At 39.0% G+C, this 23,670-nt stretch overlaps 1 protein-coding gene across 4 annotated transcripts in view; it reads right to left on the bottom strand.

Moving 5' to 3' along the window:
* garnl3 (GTPase activating Rap/RanGAP domain like 3) overlaps positions 1–16,329 on the bottom strand; it is an 89,004-nt gene extending 72,675 nt beyond the window's left edge. For 2 of the 4 annotated variants that reach the window (XM_058383902.1, XM_058383906.1), the window contains exon 1: positions 14,807–16,327. In XM_058383902.1, the coding sequence (XP_058239885.1) occupies positions 14,807–14,907 (101 nt within the window). In that variant the 5' untranslated portion in view covers positions 14,908–16,327. Of the gene's footprint in view, positions 1–14,806 lie in introns of all 4 variants that reach the window. The other 2 variants (XM_058383905.1, XM_058383903.1) reach the window with 2 other exon arrangements.
* Between the last annotated feature and the right edge of the window lie 7,341 nt (positions 16,330–23,670).

Raw genomic sequence — 23,670 nt, 5'->3', positions numbered from 1 at the left:
TTACCTAAAGGCCACGGTCAGAGAGGGTAAGAGATAGAAACAATCCCGAGTGATTGTCGGTCTGTCTTTATCTCTGGAAGGCTTTTTTTTTAGGTAGTTTTCTTTTAAACTGCTGCTTGTGGCATTATTAAAACCTCTCTCTCAGTGAAAAATGCTGGCAAGACATCGGGGACATGTTTAAACACACTTGCACTTGATGGAGCACACATACCCGGTATGAATCACACAAAGTGTCTGGTATCCCTGGAAGTGTCAGCGTGATGAGTCTGTTTCTCTGCCTAACTTTAAACACAGCTTTCTCTGTCTGGACATTGTAGCGCTGCACAATTTCACTACTGTAGCACGGTCCAAATGTTTGCGCTGGACACCGATACAAATTTTGACGGTTTATATTAAGGCAAATCTATGATTCACTAATATTTATATATTTTTTAGTCATATTCATAGAAAGCAGTAGTCACAATAAAGCTTTGTTCATACATACAGTGATTATATCACTACAAGTAGCTGTATTATCAAGTTGCCAGTACACCATAACATGAAATAAGTGAACTTTTTTCTTCTCTTTAACTCTAAAAGTTTTAGATACAGTGGAACCTCGGCATACGCATTTAATTCGTTTTGGAGGCGAGTTCTTAAGGTGAAAATTTGTATTGCGAAACAAATTTCCCATAATAAATAATGTAAATGCAGATAATCTGTTCCAGCCGCCAAAAAATATGACCAATATTACCAACGATACGAAGCGTATGTAAACTGTATGGCTGCTTACAAAGAATTGACCCAAGCCAAGCATTCTATGTCAAGGGTCCTCACAGGAAGTCGTGCCACCAAGCTTGGGCTAAAAATAGAACAGATCACCCAAGCCACCAATCTGTCAACAAAAAAAACACATGAAAATCACCTAGCTTTTGATAACATGTCGAAGGCAACGTTGGTATTCGTATAACGATGTTCCACTGTATTAAACACAAGTTTCTAAGTTTTCAAAGATGTAACTTAAAATTAATCCATTGTATTGACTACGTCTTAGTTGAAACAAAGATCTTCAAGTTGACTTTCCTTATGTTTTTAAGGCAGCAGATGAACTTTTGTTTCTACGTTTAAGCATCTTGAAATGTCTTACATTGTAGGCGTGGCTACTTTTGGTTGCCATAGCAATAACGTTTTTCCAGCTAGCATTCTACTTAACGACAAATTCATTTTTTTGCTCCTAAAATGAGGCATTCTGGAGGGAGATTTGGTGTTTGTGTATAAAACCCAGCGAGATGAAGGAAAAGCAGTGCGTGCTGTTTGCCACGGATGAAGTGAGCGTTGCTGTCTTCGCTTCCGAAGTCACTACATATCTGCATGTTTCTCAATGTTGTTACGTCACTGGAAATTGGCAGTTCTTGTCGAAAACACCAACAATGAATATCTTGTTAAGAGATATCGTATGTTAGCATAAAAATCATCTGCATTTCAACAAAACATTTGTGTGTACAAACGATAGCCACTAATTTCCCTTAGTGATGCTGAGTTCTCAATTCTGATTGGTCAGAAGGTGTTGACGCATCCGACAGCAATACTAGAAGTTGTTTTCTGACACGGATCTGTTTAAACTGCAAACGTATCATTTCAGGAACAAAGGGATTTAATTCAGTTTGGAGATAACATTCTGCCACCTTGCTGTGTATTTTGCTACAACAGCACGCTTCCCACAGTTACCATGCTTTATTGCTTCCACATTACATTTTCACATGCAAATATCTCAGCTAAAGGTCCTACATTAAATAACGTATGCTTGACTAACACGTCGACTGAGCATGTATATAATAAAATAAAACAAAACGGTTTTATAAGATTTTGTACCCTGCAGTTGTTTAATCATTAAACTTCTAAAAGCAAAAAAACAAACAAAACTAAACTGGAAAGCATGCTGTGGGTCCATGTGCTAAAGTTTATTTACAAAGCAGACGGCCAAATTCAAATCGCACTCCGATGTGATTAAACACGCAGCTGTTGACTGGAATGAAGACGCTATCCAAAAAAACGTAAAAGTAAACAAAGCTTAGCGATGATGAGAGTGTAGCCAATCAGAGAAGCAGCCAGTATAACACAGCTCAGGGGTTACTAAATGTTGCAAGACTTCACAAAAAAATAAAAATAAAAATGAGGTGCAGGTGTTTGTGATCACGCTCGATTCCAGATCCAGAGGCAATATTCAAGTGAAGTCTATCAAGTGACTGAAAACTAAAGCTGCGTCCCAAACGACACACTACACCCTTACACTATGCATTATATGCTCTAAGGGTGCTCGAATAACATCAAGCTGCATGACTAGATTTAGCAGAATTTTAGACTAAATTAAAAGACATTTGTAAGAGGTCTTGTACACTGGAGTGTCGTTTCTGCTACGAGCTACGAGTATTGAGTGCAACACAACACCAGAGAATTCTACACAGCACAACACAACAGAACACAGCACCATACAACACAACCCATGCTACGTGACTAAGCTACGAGTATTGAGTGCATAACGTGTCCAACACACTACAAACACTATTTATACTACAAAATGGCATAGCATAGTGCATACGTATGCGATTTGGGACACGCCTCTTCGTTTCTAAGGTCCAGCTTAATAAAACTAATGTCTTAACTTTTTAAACACTGCTGGTTAAATCCAGGACTGGAAAATGCTTGGTAATACTTTACTATTATTAGTATTATTAAATTGTACACTTTTAATACCTTTACGCCATATGTCAGTCAAATGAGCTTGTTTTAGCATCTAATCATTTCAGATTAGCATCCAGTCAACTGGGTTTTTTAGCAATGTGAAAAAAATCCTCTAATTTTGTCATCTACTGTCAAGATTTCCTGCTGAGTAATTTAATTAGCACTAGAGCTATCTTTGTGCGTCTGAAGACAGATGACGCTTCAGTGTGGCACTTGAGGATGAGCAGCTCTACCTCAGGAAGATGCTGAAGTAAACAAAAACGTCTATAAAATGAGGTAGGAAATATTTCCTTTGCCTCACTAGAAGAGCATTATTTGAAGCTAGATGATGAGGTAAGTTTTGCTAATTTGTTAGCATTATCTGGCGGTATTGAACTACAGATTTGCCTGTTTTCTTTGCTAATGGTTAGCACTAGCACTGATTTCAGTATCTAAATAATGCATAAGCATTACCTCTGTCAATTTAGCTTTACTGTGACAATTCTCCACATTGCAAATAGTCTAACCGTGTTCTTTCTGTAAGACTAAAGTACAAACACTAAGAGTAGCCAGCTAGGTGGCTAATGCTATCCAGATAACTAAAATACAAGGCCTTGTTGAAGGGGAAAGGAGATGGCAAGCTGAGGGAGGTTTGTGGGCCATCTGGAGCAAGGACAAACACGTGATGAAGGGGAAAAACTCCTCTCTGTTATGATGCCTGTGGCTCCTGTTAATTCATATCAGAAATGCTGGGGATGGGAATTGGCTGTACTTCTGTTTGTAATGATGTAAGACAGGTATTCAACTAATATGTCTGCTTTATCAAGCTGTTCTGAGTGAATTTATGCATAAATCGTGTTTACACGAGGAATTTGGTATTCATGAAAATCCTAGCCTTTCTATAAAATGTTCATATTCTACCTGTTTGTGTACATTTACGCATAAGCAGGTGAATATAAACGGCGACACAATCGACTTCATATAATTTCCGCGGATTACTGCGCTTACTCTACTGTATGGAATACACAGTTCATTTGGAATAAACTGCTCCGTTTTATTACTTTAACAGCTTTATTTTTGTCTACAGCAACTTACAGAAGAGCTTTGTGCTAGCTCACTAGGTCTGGGACAAAGAATACAATTGAGAACATTTTAGAGAAAATTATGACTTATAATATTAGCATCCATCCATCCATCCATCCATCCATTGTCTATACCCGCTTATTCCTAATTAGGGTCATGGGGGTCTGCTGGAACCTATCCCAGCGCACATAGGGCAAAAGGCAGGGGTACACCCTGGACAAGTCGCCAGTCCATCGCAGGGCCCATAATATTAGCATTAATTGAAAATGATGAAAAATAAATAGAGCATGTCATAAATAAATCATTATGACCAAAAAAGAAGCTCGATTTAATTCTTTAACTTTTAATTTAATTAAAGATCAATTGTGGCACAGAAATGAGTCAAAAATAACTTACACTTACACTGACGCAAATGAAGTGCAATGTCTGCACATGAAAATCAGTCTTTATTACTTATTACAGAGCTTTATTAAAAGATTTTTCACATATTTATACATTTACTCATTTAGCAGACATTTCTGGATCCAAAGCAACTTGCAAATAAGGAAATACAAGCAAAGTGATGTATAAAGCAGAGGAGAATACAAGTAATTACCACGATAGATGTTTAATTAAGTGCTAGAGGAGTGCAGGGCACAGAGTAGACGTGTTAGAGCTGCTGATTTTTTGGGGGGTTACTTAAATGTTCACAGACCCACAAGGCGTGAATTTCTGAAAATAGTGACAAGGTAGTCTGAAGGTTCTGGAAAGGGACACTACAGCACAACACAACACAACATAACATAACACAACACAACACTGTACCACAGAACATTACACAACATAACACAACAACACTATACAACACAACACTGCACCACAGAACACTACACAACACAACATAACACAACATAACACTATACAACACAACACTGCACCACAGAACACTACACAACACAACATAACACAACATAACACTATACAACACAACACTGCACCACAGAACACTACACAACACAACATAACACAACATAACACTATACAACACAACACTGCACCACAGAACACTACACAACACAACATAACACAACATAACACTATACAACACAACACTGCACCACAGAACACTACACAACAAAACACAACACTATACAACACAACACTGCACCACAGAACACTACACAACAAAACATAACACAACATAACACTATACAACACAACACTGCACCACAGAACACTACACAACAAAACACAACACTATACAACACAACACTGCACCACAGAACACTACACAACAAAACATAACACAACATAACACTACACAACACAACACTGCACCACAGAACACTACACAACACAACATAACACAACATAACACTATACAACACAACACTGCACCACAGAACACTACACAACACAACACAACATAACACTATACAACACAACACTGCACCACAGAACACTACACAACACAACATAACACAACATAACACTATACAACACAACACTGCACCACAGAACACTACACAACACAACATAACACTATACAACACTGCACCACAGAACACTACACAACACAACATAACACAACATAACACTATACAACACAACACTGCACCACAGAACACTACACAACACAACATAACACAACATAACACTATACAACACAACACTGCACCACAGAACACTACACAACACAACATAACACAACATAACACTATACAACACAACACTGCACCACAGAACACTACACAACACTACACAACACAACATAACACTATACAACACAACACTGCACCACAGAACACTACACAACACAACATAACACAATACAACACAACACTGCACCACAGAACACTACACAACACAACATAACACAATACAACACAACACTGCACCACAGAACACTACACAACACAACATAACACAATACAACACAACACTGCACCACAGAACACTACACAACACAACATAATACAACATAACACTACACAACACTGCACCACAGAACACTACACAACACAACATAACACAACACAACATAACAGAACATAACACTGCACCACAGAACACTACACAACACAACATAACACAACATAACACTACACAACACAACACTGCACCACAGAACACTACACAACATAACAGAACATAACACAGCACAACACAAAACAACACAGAACCACAGAACACAACATAACACAGCACAACACAACAAAACACAACATAACACTATACAACACAACACTGCACCACAGAACACTACACAACACAACATAATACAACATAACACTACACAACACAACACTGCACCACAGAACACTACACAACACAACATAACACTATACAACACAACACTGCACCACAGAACACTACACAACACAACACAACACCACAGAACACAGCACAGCACAACACAACACAACACCACAGAACACAGCACAACACAACACAACACCACAGAACACAGCACAACACAACACCACAGAACACAGCACAGCACAACACAACACAACACAACAGAACACAACACAACAGAACACAGCACAGCACAACACAACACAACACCACAGAACACAGCACAGCACAACACAACACAACACCACAGAACACAGCACAGCACAACACAACACAACACCACAGAACACAGCACAGCACAACACAACACAACACGACACAACACCACAGAACACAGCACAGCACAACACAACACAACACCACAGAACACAGCACAGCACAACACAACACAACACGACACAACACCACAGAACACAGCACAACACAACACAACACAACACGACACAACACCACAGAACACAGCACAGCACAACACAACACAACACCACACAACACAGCACAACACAACACCACAGAACACAGCACAGCACAACACAACACAACACGACACAACACCACAGAACACAGCACAACACAACACCACAGAACACAGCACAACACAACACAACACCACAGAACACAGCACAACACAACACCACAGAACACAGCACAGCACAACACAACACAACACGACACAACACCACAGAACACAGCACAGCACAACACAACACAACACGACACAACACCACAGAACACAGCACAACACAACACCACAGAACACAGCACAACACAACACAACACCACAGAACACAGCACAACACAACACAACACGACACAACACCACAGAACACAGCACAACACAACACCACAGAACACAGCACAACACAACACAACACGACACAACACCACAGAACACAGCACAACACAACACCACAGAACACAGTACAACACAACACAACACCACAGAACACAGCACAACACAACACAACACCACAGAACACAGCACAACACAACACCACAGAACACAGCACAACACAACACCACAGAACAGGGCACAACACAACACAACACAACACAACACCACAGAACACAGCACAACACAACACCACAGAACACAGTACAACACAACACAACACAACACAACACCACAGAACACAGCACAACACAGCACAACACAACACAACACCACAGAACACAGCACAACACAACACAACACAACACCACAGAACACAGCACAACACAACACAACACAACACCACAGAACACAGCACAACACAACACCACAGAACACAGCACAACACGACACAACACCACAGAACACAGCACAACACAACACGACACAACACCACAGAACACAGCACAACACAACACAACACCACAGAACACAGCACAACACAACACACCATAACATCACACAGATCAACACACCATAACATCACACAGATCAACACAACATAACATCACACAGATCAACACCACACAACATAACATCACACAGATCAACACCACACAACATAACATCACACAGATCAACACACCATAACATCACACAGATCAACACACCATAACATCACACAGATCAACACCACACAACATAACATCACACAGATCAACACACCATAACATCACACAGATCAACACACAACATAACATCACACAGATCAACACACAACATAACATCACACAGATCAACACACCATAACATCACACAGATCAACACAACACAACATAACATCACACAGATCAACACACCATAACATCACACAGATCAACACACCATAACATCACACAGATCAACACAACACAACATAACATCACACAGATCAACACAACACACCATAACATCACACAGATCAACACACCATAACATCACACAGATCAACACACCATAACATCACACAGATCAACACACCATAACATCACACAGATCAACACACCATAACATCACACAGATCAACACAACACAACATCACACAGATCAACACACCATAACATCACACAGATCAACACAACATAACATCACACAGATCAACACACCATAACATCACACAGATCAACACACCATAACATCACACAGATCAACACACCATAACATCACACAGATCAACACACCATAACATCACACAGATCAACACACCATAACATCACACAGATCAACACACCATAACATCACACAGATCAACACAACACAACATAACATCACACAGATCAACACACCATAACATCACACAGATCAACACAACACAACATAACATCACACAGATCAACACACCATAACATCACACAGATCAACACACCATAACATCACACAGATCAACACAACACAACATAACATCACACAGATCAACACACCATAACATCACACAGATCAACACAACACAACATAACATCACACAGATCAACACACCATAACATCACACAGATCAACACAACACAACATAACATCACACAGATCAACACACAACATAACATCACACAGATCAACACACCATAACATCACACAGATCAACACAACACACCATAACATCACACAGATCAAGACAACACACCATAACATCACACAGATCAACACACCATAACATCACACAGATCAACACACCATAACATCACACAGATCAACACAACACAACATAACATCACACAGATCAACACACCATAACATCACACAGATCAACACACAACATAACATCACACAGATCAACACACCATAACATCACACAGATCAACACAACACACCATAACATCACACAGATCAAGACAACACACCATAACATCACACAGATCAACACACCATAACATCACACAGATCAACACACCATAACATCACACAGATCAACACAACACACCATAACATCACACAGATCAACACACCATAACATCACACAGATCAACACAACACAACATAACATCACACAGATCAACACACCATAACATCACACAGATCAACACAACACAACATAACATCACACAGATCAACACAACACAACATAACATCACACAGATCAACACACAACATAACATCACACAGATCAACACAACACAACATCACACAGATCAACACACCATAACATCACACAGATCAACACACCATAACATCACACAGATCAACACACCATAACATCACACAGATCAACACACCATAACATCACACAGATCAACACAACATAACATCACACAGATCAACACACCATAACATCACACAGATCAACACACCATAACATCACACAGATCAACACAACACAACATAACATCACACAGATCAACACACCATAACATCACACAGATCAACACAACACACCATAACATCACACAGATCAACACACCATAACATCACACAGATCAACACAACACACCATAACATCACACAGATCAACACACCATAACATCACACAGATCAACACACCATAACATCACACAGATCAACACACCATAACATCACACAGATCAACACAACACACCATAACATCACACAGATCAACACACCATAACATCACACAGATCAACACAACACACCATAACATCACACAGATCAACACACCATAACATCACACAGATCAACACACCATAACATCACACAGATCAACACAACACAACATAACATCACACAGATCAACACACCATAACATCACACAGATCAACACACCATAACATCACACAGATCAACACACCATAACATCACACAGATCAACACAACACAACATAACATCACACAGATCAACACACCATAACATCACACAGATCAACACACCATAACATCACACAGATCAACACACCATAACATCACACAGATCAACACAACACAACATAACATCACACAGATCAACACACCATAACATCACACAGATCAACACCACAGAACTCTACACAGCACAACACCACAGAACTCTACACAGCACAACACCACAGAACTCTACACAGCACAACACCACAGAACTCTACACAGCACAACACCACAGAACTCTACACAGCACACCACAGAACTCTACACAGCACACCACAGAACTCTACACAGCACAACACCACAGAACTCTACACAGCACATGACAATGCTAACATGGCAAACGGCCTGATTGTACACAATTCCCTATAGTCCACTAGCAGCCATGTTTCTAGGCTGTGTGTCAACATGACAATATCCCTTCACATACATTTCCATTGAAAATAAATAAAATGAATAATTATATGCACACTAAACCTGATTTCTGTATCTCTGTGTATCTGATAAAGAAACTACATCAAGGCTTTCCTTATTTAAATTACTTCCTGTTCCACTTTTGCATTAAAAAAACTCGCAAATGCGTCACTATAACACAACTCAACATAAACACTTGATGGAAATAGTGGGTGCATTTAGAAAACTGGTATGCAGAGAAGGCTTGTGTAAGAGACATGTACCACCTCCATGTTCTTGGAAATTACTCAAGTTTGCATTTTTTGGTAAACAATTAGCTCACAGTTCAGTAGCAAGCGCTGGACTATAATTAGACGTGTCCATTAGATTCTTCACACAATCCAGGAACAAAACAGAAATTTTTTTAATATCTACCTTAACCATGATTTGCCCTAAAAAGTAATATTTTTACAACACTGGGAGATACAACAACTTCTTACAACTCACCCCCTTACACTACACACACATCTGTGCTGCCAGAACAAGCTGAGCTAGACAACACATTTATCTAGCTTACCTTTGTGCTGTCTTGTGAGTCAGTTAATCCTGGAAGTTAATACTTTTGAGTTTAAGTTTACTTTTGAAAATGACTTCCTATAACTACTTCGACACACTTTGTCCTTTTCTTCGTCCAAACTCACATTTTTTTTGGCACACACATATACACAATAAAACGTACTATAAAAAATGACTGCCTGTGTCATAAAAAGTGGAATCATTTGTAATAAATCATTTTTATTTAATTGTAAAAAAAAAATAATTACAGTAAAAACAGAAATAAATTCGATGTACAAGCAAAGGAAAAATATCTACATTTATATTTATATTTATATTATTTATACCTTTTTTTGTATAAATAATAAAATAACAAATAATATATATATATATATATATATATATATATATATATATATATATATATATATATATATATATATATAATTTGGCCAAATATTTTGGGACACTCCTCCCAATCATTGAATTCAGGTGTTGTTTTTCAGGGGTTGGGCTTGGCCTCTTAGTTCCAGTGAAAGAAACCTAACTTTGTGGGAACAGTTTGCACAGCCTGCACAAAGTCCTGACCTCAACCTGACAGAACACCTTTTGGATGAATTAGAGCAGAGACTGCAAGCCAGGCCTTCTCGTCCAACATCAATTCCTGACCTCACGAATGTGCTTCTAGAGGAATGGTCAAAACTTCCCATGAACACACTTGTAAACCTTGTAGAAATCCTTCCCAGAAGAGCTGAAATATAGTTTTGAAATATGTTATAGCTGGAATGGGCGGGCCAACTCCATATTACATTCATGTGCATGTGAAGGCAGACATCCCAGTTTTGGCCTGGCTCACAGTCTCCACTCTAATTCATCCCAAAGGTGTTCTATCAGGTTAAGGTCAGGACTCTGTGCAGGCCAGTCAAGTTCCTCCACACCAAACTCACTCATCCATGTCTTTATGGACTGGTGTGCAGTCATGTTGGAACAGGAAGGGGTCATCCCCAAACTGTTCACAAAAAGTATGATATTGTCCAAAATGTCTTGGTATGTTGAAGCATTAAGAGTTAATTTCACTGGAACTAAGGGGCCGAGTCCAAACCCTGAAAAACAACACCCGAATTCAATGATTTGGAGGGGTGTCCCAAAACGTTTGACAATAAAGTGTATATAGGTGGAAAAACGGTATGGGTGCAAATCCTAATCCTGATATTTTTAGTCACACGATCACATTTTTTAGTTTCATATTATCCTTTAATGATTATTTTGTACATAGACTACCTGCAGTACCGTCACATCCCACTGGAAGGCTGTAACACAGAGAAAACTGCAGACACACAGTCACATGTTGTCAACATGAGTTTCACACCTCTGAAGAAGAGTCTCTCTGCTATGTTATTACCATTAGGAAGTTTCAGTCCCTGGGGAGGCTGTAGGTGCTGTGACACATGCAACCTTATTTTCAGCAAATGTAATTACACTTCGGATCTTAAAGATGAATTGTGAAGTGTTTGCAAACAGTACCTTTTCATAACTAAGTGTTGATTAAAAAAAAAATATATAACTATAAGTGTTACTGGAGCTGAGTGCACAACAAAAAAGCATAAACTCCCTTGATAGATTCATAGGAAAACTCTGAGCATTTCATTATCATCTCTATGAAGTGGCCCTTGCTTAGCTGTTGATTGTGTCAGTAAATGTGTATTGTTACGTGTACTGTATGTGAGTAAGTGACTTGCAGGCATGAATCAAGAGGAAGTGTTGGGAGACTCCTTAGTTTTCTCCCAAAGACTAGTCCAGACGTCCATGAGTGACGGCTGACCGTGATGTAAGACATCAGTGCTAAAATCTATTAATAGCCCGTGCAATGCATTATATCATGAAGTTTCATTAATTACATAAGAATGATGTGGGGCAATCTATCACTCTCTCTCTCTCTCTCTCTCTTAAAGGCAGACAGGCAGCTGCATTTGTGATTTCCTTTTCTTTTCTTTTTTTTAAGTGTTTCAGTCTGTTCTGGGTGTTCGCCATTTTTCCACCTAACACCAAACATGGTAAACAGAAAAGCTGCAAAATTATACAAAAGGACAGATGACAGAATCGTAAGGTTAGTGTTTTTTTTTAGTTTGAATGAAAAGTAATAGGTCTGATATCTGTCCTTTTGTATAAATTTGCGATGTAATTGAACAATATGTGCTTAGTCTATCTACTTAGTTTCTCTGAGGGTGGGGGCATAAATAAACCACCATCATTACACATTACACTGTATTTCACATGACCTTCTCAATCGCTGCTGGTGTTAAGGAAGGAGATGAAATCTCACATGACATGGCTGTCACTGATGGTCTGCATTAATCTACAGTTTATGCTTGATAGAAATCAGCCCTAGCATCACTTCTTTATATCGTTCCGTGTGTTTTTTTCCCGGGCAGTGTTGTTCCATTCAATTCCATTTTAATTCCATTCAGTTTTATTTGTATGTAACTTGTCTAATAATATCTATCTGCTTTCATGTTATCACTGTATTTGATCATCCATTCAAAACAAGTGGTCAAAAATTAAAGGAACATTTAATTACATCTTGTCTTCTCACATTCTTTAAACAAAAAAAACAGCAAAAAGAAAAATGATAAAATCCCCTAATTGTTCCTGAGGACTTTTCTATGAAATCTCTTTGTCAGTATTTATCATGCAGTGTTTATACGCTGAAAAAGAGCAGCTGTGATGCAAGGAAGTCCTCTAAGTGTTTAGGACAGCTCAGTCAAAAATAAAGAGTTGTTTTTTTTAGTTGATTAGTTCTTTTGAGTGATTTGATAGCCGTCCTGTACGATACAATTAGAGGACAGCAATGTTTACACCAGTAGTGGATTACACAACCGAAGGGATTTCAGAGCAGTCACGTGATTTTAGTCAACACAAAACCATCTAATCATACTGTGACTAACCTTGAGACCATACCAGCCTTACTCACCACATTCGTGCCTTAGATTCCAACCCATGTATTGTAAAGTTATTGTGATTTTATCTCTTTTCTTTGCTACTGAAAGTGTGCCTCAGTGATCAGTTCTCTAGACTACTGATCAGAAGGTTGTGAGTTCAAATCCCAGTGCTGCCATTTTTGGCTTCTTTATCCTCATCTGCTGGGCTTAACCGTATGCTCGATTTGAATAAAAGTGCCTGCCAAATGTATAAATGTAAATGCAAAGGACAAAAGGAATATAATTGTTCACAGCTGCCCTTTGAAGCATGATGGCCCCATGAGTAATCTATATGGCATTTGGGAGCTTGCGCTTGATCTGTTGCAGATGAGTCCAACTGTGTTACTTTACAGCTTGCAATCTTGCAGTTGGTTCATCTACCTGCTCCTTCACACACACACACACACACACACACACACCTGATTCAGCTCTGTTACTCGCCAGAAGAAGGGAATATTTGCTGGACTCCAGCCTAACAGGTCTACAGTTGGGCTGCCCGGTTACTGGAAGCACTCAATCAAACAGACACCCGCATGCACAACAACATACAGCCCACTGATGCAGCCACACACACACACACACACACACACCGATGCAGCACGGCGACACCCAGCTAACGGCACTTGTGTTTTATGACATGACCTTTCACGTGACTCTTGGATACATTCATCTGAATTGCTGTATTGACATAAATGCAGCACAGTGCAACTACCGTATCGATATTAATGCGTTTTAGCACGCGCGCGTGCGCTCCTTCTGGTCTCTCTGGCGAGCGCTTAGATCATGCACACTTTACATAGTGGAATTTCTCGATGTGTAGAACTTTTTCCTTTCCTGCACATCAATTTGTCTCATTTCTCTAACAAACACGCTGAAACTCAAGAAGACAAGGTAACCCAAACTGGCTCTGAGCCTGATCCTTAAAGGCTGCACACGACGCTGCCGTGCAGGTCCGGTAACAGGAACAGATGCGGTGTTCCCCAGGAAAATTCCCACCCGGGGTTGGGATTCCATACCAACCCTGATGCATACAAAACAGATTTCCATTTAGCTCTGGACTCACCTCGTAATCTCGAAGCTGCAGCCTTTCCTCAAGAGGAGAGCTCTCTTCCGCATGATCCCTGCTTTCTCCCGTCCCAGGTACATGTTAATGTCCGAATTCATCCTGCTTAATATCCACGGACCCACAGTGGACGAGGGGGGGAAACTGCAGCAGTCCCTTCTGTTCTAGCTTATACCAGCGCGAAAAGAAAAAAGGAGACAACGAGAGAGAGAGAGAGAGAGAGAGAAACACACATGCACGCACGCACACGCGCGCGGAAAGTCTGCCCGAAGACTTTCCCAGCTCACAAAAGGCGGGTTTGCGCGTGCACGGTGCACTGGAAGCGCCTCCCAAACTCCATCCAGACCAGACCTCACCTCGTGCTTCAACCGCGGGTGTTAAACAAGTTCTGCCTGAGCAAAGGAGAACCGATCCGCTGTTCTCCGTTCACAACCGCCGTCTAAACGGTTGGTGTTACACTCTAGCTACAGCGCGAGCCGCCGAGTCTGCGCGGTCCTGACGTCGAACGCCCATCTGTACTGCACGAGCACCATAATGGACCCCTGTGGGTTGTTCATGAAGCATAGCAGACCGTGTCCTGCGTTGTGTTCTGTGAGATTATTGCTGAGGGATTACCAATATGATGCACCCGGGACTTAATATGCCTTATCTCTTGCCTACCCGCTAATAAACCCAGTGCACTTTCATCCTCTCTCTTTTCTGTATATTGCTGTATTCAGCTGATGTGTGTATTACTGTGTAGTATGCCCCATTCGACCCTAACCTACCCAAAATTAATTACACTATATGACTAGAACAAAAAATTATGGACATCTGACCATAACTCTCATATTTGCTTTTACAGCAGCTTTCACTAAAGGTTTTGAGGATTGCTTTTCCTTCATCCACAAGTGAGGTCAGGTGCTGACACCAGGTAAGGTAAGAAGGTCTGGTCCGCAGTCAGCATTCCAGTTCATCCTAAAAGATGTTCAGTGGGGATGAGGTCAGGGTTTTGTGCAGTCCGCTCAAGTTCTTCTACTCCAAACATGGCACAGTGTGTCCATATGGACCGTGCTTTGTGCAAGGGGCATTGTTTGGGCTAGCCCTCTTAGTTCCAGTGAAGAAAAATATAATGCTAATGCATACATAGACAATTGCTTCTAAGTTTATGTCAACTGTTTTGGGAAGACCGACATATGATATGTCCGTTAGGTCAGATAAACTGAGACTATTCATAGTGACCAGCCAAATGTTTTCATAAGGTCACACTGATTGTGTATTTCCAGTATCATGGGTCTAATTGGTCCCCACAAAAATATAAATGTTTGGCAGTTTACAAATTCTGAAAACAATAAACTTTCCTGAACTGAAATATGTCTCTCTAGTTTTGCATGGATCTCAACCTCAAGCCAAATTCTAGCATTTTAAACTCTGGTGACCCCTAAAAGTGACTAGGAAAACTGGACACAAACAGCCTTCCTGTACATTAATCACGAAATATATACAAATGGAAAAAACATTATTACTCATGGAACCATTGGCTGGTGCTTGCCTGGTGGACCATGTTGATTTCTATACTATAAAGCACCAAAAAAAAACCCCACCATCATGCAGGGGCAAGGACGTTGTTCTGTGAAAGGTGGTGATCCAGTGTCTATTTGGTCTTTTTTTTCTGGAACATGTATTATTACAGCGTTGCCTTTTGACGGCAAATCAGACATTCAGTTACTAGTATTTGCTACCTCAAACCCAGCCTCTTCACTACTCGAGCATCTAAGTAGGACCCACCTGCTAACCTTCAGCTTCAGAAGCTAAAATATTCATTGCAACCAGCAAGACTGTGTTTCTGATTCTACTTGCTTACTTGTTGTAACCCAGGCATCTTGCCAAACCTCATGTTCTTTCCTGGCACACGTACCCTAACTCAAAAGTTAACAGCAACCAGCTGGCTATGGATGGCTAATATATTTGGTTTCATTCAACAAAGTTAACCTTAAAATAGAGGTTTCCCATCCTAGTTGTTGACCTGCTATGCTATATTTTATTCAGGCTACAGCAAATTGTGTGTAATATTATTATAGCCCAGTGGCCATAAAATTTGTCTTTCATGCCTTCATCTGCATGTGAATGTTCTGTTTGTTCTGAGATTGTTACTAGTTACTACTAGGATACTCATCTAAGTCAATTCAAGAAGCAGCCAGGTCATGATAGCTGCTCAGCATGTGCTTGAACTCACCATCATGATCTTTTTCTATAGGTGGAAGGAAGGATGGCAGACACTATCTGGGACTAAAATCCTGTCGAAGCTATGTAACTTAGTTCCATTCTCCTTGGTCCCAGTGCTCTATGCATTCATGGTAGACACCTGCATGGCCTTTCTTCTGGTTTCTTTGCCTTAAGCTATATTTCCCAATGCAGACTTCAGACATACATTCAGCATACACCACTGTACATACTTTCTCATCCATCAACGGTACAGAGCCAGCTGGCTTCTTCATATTTCAGTTATAGTCATTGTGGCCTTTCATGATGCAGTGACCTTAATGGTACTACTATGGATAGTCTCATTTTCAATCCATTTATTGAGAACCTTTTGATATAATACATCAACAGAAATAGGTCTTGGGCTAGAACACTTAAGACATTCTAGACAATTGTGTACTTTCAATTATGTGGCTGTGTAATTGTTTGCTTCGCACATGGCTTTGATGGTCTGGTGTCCACATACTTTTGACTGTATAGTCTAGGTTACTACTGTAACACACTAAAAAGATTTCCAAGACAACTCAACCCAAGACATTTTGTATGTTTTTTCTACCATTCACGTGAGGTGCTCCTTAAAGTATAGACTATTTTCAGCTGTTCTGAAAGGCCACCAATCATGACTGTGACATGTATCTATCTCTAGGGTTTACAAATCACCAATCCGCAAGTGATTTCAACATAAGCCCCATCAACCCATAATTAGGAGAATATTACTTTCCAAATGGGTGCATCATGGTAGGATAATGACAACCATTCTTTACCTCGCTAGTCAGATTTTTACATAAACAAACATTTGCACATTCGAATTGAATCGTTTCTTTTTTGACTGCATGAAATTGCTCTTCCTAATTAGATTTTCACTGTAAGTCTGAGGTGATCTATAACAATGTCTGGAAACGAGGTAAATTCAATTGAGAGAAAAAATCTAATGATCTGATTTAGGTTGTATCACATGGAAATGTTTTGATATCGAGTCAGGGCTAATTGCACCACTTTTAGCTAGCAATTTTTTTTTTATGCTGTTGAAATGCTAGATGTTTTTAAAAGAATATAAATCCTTAGAACACTGTAACTCTTCCAGATGTTCCTGATGAGGATCAAATATTTCACACTGCTTTGATTGCAGATGGTACGATTCCTTAGAAATCATGATAGCAGTTCTCCACCAGCCATTTTCCATTATACTAAGGTTATGAGCATGTGTGTGTGTGTAATGTCCTGTTATGGATCCATAAGTTATCTTCTTTAGAAGATAGCCATCCCAATCAGTGTGACTATCACTGAATGAATGAACAGCGGTAGGCCACACTATTGTAACAGGAAGCTCATATCATTAGAAAAAAGAAAGACCCAGTTGCCTTTCTCTGTCCTAGTAAACACAGTACACTAAACCATCTGAATACAGCAACCTTGGGTGGAGTTACTATGGTGAGAAAGTGAGGAAGTGGTTAACTAAACTTGGTGTTGGTATGATCACACCTCAGAAGATTGACGTCTACTGAAACAGCATCTTCCCATGCAGAGAATGTGCATGTGTATCACACAAACATCAGTACATTCTAAATAGTTAAGGGTTCTAATACAGTAATTAGCTTTATAATAACAGAGTAGTACAGAAATAAACATCATTCATACAGCTTTACTATCACCTTACAAAGTCTAGAAATGGTAAGCACTTATCTCAGATCTTCTAGGTTACAATCCATTCAGATCCCAGATGCTTAAGTGCCTCTTGAAGGCAGATTTCCAGACACATACAAACACACATATGGTGTCCCTTTACTAATGAAGCCTATGTGCTGGCAGCATCATGCTGTCATTAGCCTGACTCTCAGATCCCTTGTTTTTGAAACTTAGAGAGAAAAACGAAAATGGACAAGTCTTGAAGTAATAATACCGGGAATGCTTTTTGGAGGACGTAGTGGAAAATGTTTTCGAATCGGATGGGTAGAAAGTTAAACAACAGCGCTAGTCACTGATAGTGACATGCAGAATTAAAGGTAGATTAGAAGCAAAAACAGTGAACATTTGTGAGCTATGTGATAAAGAGTGAAAATATATGGGAGCTAATAGTTAGTAGCTTAAGTTTAGGCTAATGTTTACACTTTTATTCTTTACAATTCGTTACACCGGAATGTTTCTTCAGGAGCAGCACCTAGTGGTACAGAAGCCTGCGTAAAGTGCAAATACACAACAGTGTGAGACGAGTGAAGGATAATAATTATGCAGAACACGTTAATATATACACACGAACATGGGTAAATTATTCAGTAACGTAGATGCAATAAGTATAGCGTTCTATAAATATAAATAGTCTGGTGCAGGTTTGAAAAGTGCAGTGTGCAGTAGTATTGAGTCATACAGGGTTAGGCTTTTGACCAGCTCAGTTGATCACTGAGAGGCAGCAAGGTGTTGAGTAATCTGATTGCTTCAGGGAAGACACTGTTATGGAGTCTGCTCATGGTGGCACTGATGCTTCTATATCCTTCTGCCAGATGGCAGGAGGGTGAAGAGTCCTTGAGATGGATGAGAAGGTGGGCTGAAATAATGGACTCTGTGCACGAACTGCTGCCTTTGTATTTCCGCTAAAACCTCCGAGCGTGAACGACCTGTGAGTCTGGTATAGAGCTCTCTAAAGCAAACTGTAAGAGTAGTAAACTTCTTTTGTCATAACTCGATTAACTAATGAACACAACTATTATTAACTATTACATATTATTAACTACAGTAACACAGAATTATAGTTTATTATAATAAAATCTAACATTATAGCAGTAAGTCCATGAAAATTTAAATACTTTCAGAGATCTGAACCAGGTCGCCCTCACGCTGATCTCTCATAATAACATTAGTGAAACTATAATATAAGCAGAATATCTAAAAAAGTTCCCTAGATAGAAGACATAGTACCTATAGTTAGCTAGAAAAATAGCTAGAAAATTAGAAAATTAAACATAAAAAATATGAACTGTCAAATATGATGCTAGCTAGCTTATTAATTTGAGAATATTTACCCTCAAAGTTTATGATATAACGTAAAATATATAATTCAAAGTCCTTCATCTCATTTAGATAGAGTGACAGATGCCAATCTCACAACTGTGCTTCATTAAAGAGTTTTTTATTAAATTGGGAAATTCTGTGTAAACTCAACTAGAAACAAAAATGCAAGTAGGACTTAAGGGGTAATGTGATTACACTGTAATGAAACATTGTCATTAATACAATATTCTTATGCATGCATTATTCAACATGACTGATTTTTAATCATTTTTAAATCATTTTAATCATATTTTTAACAGTAGCTCTGCAGTTTATAAAAATAGAACTAAAAAGACTAGAACCTGTGACCTTCAGTGACTGCAGTGGTCATATGGTTATAGTGTGTACTGTACATTTAAAGCTGTGTGTGTGTGTGTGTTATTTAGCAGAGTAGTAGCATTTGAAGTCAGTATAATCTGTATATTGTGCTTGATTAAAGAGTTTTATGTATTCAATTGGGGGGAAAAAATTGTGTAACTGCATTTAAAAATATTTTTTTAATAGGACATGATCCTATTATGCATAATCACATAATGATTGCTGTAATGAAATATAAAAAACACACAAATGCAATATTCTTACAACACTGATCAGAAATGTTACTTGAAAAAGAAAATAATTGGCCTGTTTCATTTGCCACAAAGTTAAGACAGAAATCCTTTCCCTGCACTTGAACTACCTGGTTAGTCATAACTTTTTTATAATTTACTGTAATCCAGTAAATGCCTTGTTGGATGCATTGTCTCTGAGCGTAGACTGATTTTCTAATTAAAACATTTTTACTAATTACTGCAACTCAGCAGAGACAAAAATGAGATTTTCTACATGTACAGGCTTAATGCTCCAAAAGAAACCCCAAGACTACAGCACTACAAAGCTGATTAAGCACATTACTGCAAGACATTAGTGCTTGTCTCTCTGTGCAAGCTTTTTCTCTTTTTTATTTTGTAAAAAAGATTTATGTAACTGCTGTATGCTAATTCTGTGGTTGATGTGCCATGTGTACCAGATATTTGCTTGCAAAAACATTATATTGAAACATGGCCATTGCAGTCTTGCCTTGATAGATGATTTTCACCTTACTGAATTTGTTTACAGCTTCCTCAAATTAAATTATATTCATTCGCTCATCTCAGGTCAGTATAGAAGGAAAGCAGTGATCCATGAGGAAACCCTGAAGCTGTGAGGCAGAAAATCTACCCGATGTGCATACACAAAAAGATACATGTCATCAGTTCATCAGCTAATTTTCACATCAAATAATCAGAATAGGGGGAAAATCTGGGTGCAGTGACTTTGACCTTGGCACGGTTGTCGCTTCCAGATTTGAGTCGTTCAGAAACTACTGGGATTTTTATACATAAAATTCTGTAGAGCAAAACTAAATAAATACATTTTGCTCTGTTCTGTGAGAGGACATGTCCTGCTATTGAGAAAGGTCTGTAGAGAAGTTTTCTCTCTGCAAACATGCTGAGCAGAAAAGAATCTCCACCAAACCTTGAAGCAGATGAACTACAACTGCAGAAGATCACATCAGCTTCACTTCTCTTAGGCAAGAATAGGCTGCTCAGGTGCTTGTTCAGCCTCTGGTCATTTCGAGACTGGACTATTGCAACTCTCTACTGGCAGGTCTACCTCTGAATGCAATTCATTCTCTGCAAATGATCCAAAATGTAGCTGCACCAACCTGCCTAGGTTCACCTATACCACCCCACTGCTGTGTTCCCTCCACTGGCTTCCAGTAGCTGCAATAGATTGAAACCACTGACACTTGCCTACAAAGCCAAGAATGGACCATCACCATCTTACCTCAAAGCTCTTATTACTCCTCACACTGCACCTCGCTCCCTCAGATCTACTGCACTGCTCGACTGTTCCCACCCTCTCTCAGGGTAAGAGGCAGGTATACATCTAGACTCTTCTCTGTTCTAGAACCCAGGTGGTGGAAAGAACTTCCCCTGTCCAAACAGCCGAGTCACTGATCGTCTTCAAATGATGGATGAAGACCTACCTCTTCCTGAAGCACTTAAACTAGCTCTTATGTTTCCCTGTTAGTTTATGTACTGTTGTATGTTGTGTGTTGATTTACCAACAGAGTTTTTAGGCTGATGGTATCCTAAGTCTGTGACCTATTGAACCAGTGTTAATGACAGGGATTTCAAAGCACTCTTGTACGTCGTTCTGGATAAGAGCATCTGCCAAATGCCAGAAATGTAAATGTAAATGTTAATGAATCAGAGGCTACAGAGGGCACATGCTTACTAAGGCTGGCCAGGTGAAGATCACAAAATATTTTTTTTAAAACCTTATGGAGTGTGGTTTGTAGTATGTATGTAGTAATTAAAAAGTTCTTTCAATTTCAATGATACCTTTGTTGCTAGCTATAGGATATGCATATAATTATATTCCAGCTTCCTTTTAACTTTTAATATTGTAATATTGAGGTACAGCAGCTTGAAAGCTGCTTTGCCTTTTACTTACCTTTCAGTATTTCAGTATTTTCAGGTTCTCCTGGTGCATACCACTTTTTTTTTTATTTTTGTTTAGAAGTAAACAGCTTAGAGAAGAAGACTTTGATTTTTAATGAATATTTATTTCAAGTGGATCTGCAGCTAATAAATATAGAGCTAAAAAAAAGACTAGAACCCGTTAGAAAATGTGACCTCCTGTCACTGCATTGGCCATATGGTTATATTGTGTACTGTATATTTAAAGAACTGTGTGCGTGTGTGTGTGTGTGTGTGTGTGTACGTGTGTGTGTGTGTAAGCTTACATGTGACAGATCTGGCAGACCGGCAGCATGTGTAGTCAGTCATCTGTACAGAGACAGCAGGAAAAAAGAGAGCAGAGGGATGGAGGAGGGGAATCATTCCTCACATCATCTTTTTGTATATTCCGCCCTCACACTGCCTATCTTGCGCCTTCCTTTTCTTTTTTTTCCCCCTTTTTCTTCCTTGCTTTATTTTACCTAATTTCATCTCCCGTTGTGAAAATGCTGAAAACAAACAATAACAAAATGAATGAACGACTGTATAATGTGGATCGAGTGGAATGAATTGTGGGTGAATCTAATTATCTCTGCTATTATGATTGCCTGGGAAAGGCGTTCGTGTCATCACATCGAGAAGGATTTAGTTTAGCCATTACACAGAGTCATGTTCTCCTGCTGAGGTAGAAAATGTTTGTGCAAATTTTAACTCTTCTGGATGTAATGGCTTTAACGTTTCACACTCCATCAATGTCCTAAAGTGTGCAATTTATAAAACTGTGGATTTCAAAAAAAAGAAAAAAAAAATACAGTAAGTAACTTAGGTAAAAAATATAAATAAATAAATAAATAAATAAATAAATAAATAAATACATAAATAAATAAATAAATAAATAAATAAATAAATAAATAAATAAATGTTCTAGCTTTGATCGTTAGGGCTTTGTATTTTCAGAAAAATCAATTTGTTCTTTGTGGGATTAAGGATTTATTTTTCTATTTTTTTCTAAGAGTAAAGAAACAGACTATTGTGAATTCCTGTAGCATTCATTCAGCTTTTTGTCATTCTTAGCATGGCCCTACTGTGAGA

The sequence above is a fragment of the Hemibagrus wyckioides genome, linkage group LG28 (assembly GCF_019097595.1).
Source record: "Hemibagrus wyckioides isolate EC202008001 linkage group LG28, SWU_Hwy_1.0, whole genome shotgun sequence".
NCBI classification, from domain to species: domain Eukaryota; kingdom Metazoa; phylum Chordata; class Actinopteri; order Siluriformes; family Bagridae; genus Hemibagrus; species Hemibagrus wyckioides.
The sequence above is the reverse complement of the archived record's forward strand: the minus strand, read 5'-3'. Positions and strand labels throughout refer to the sequence as shown.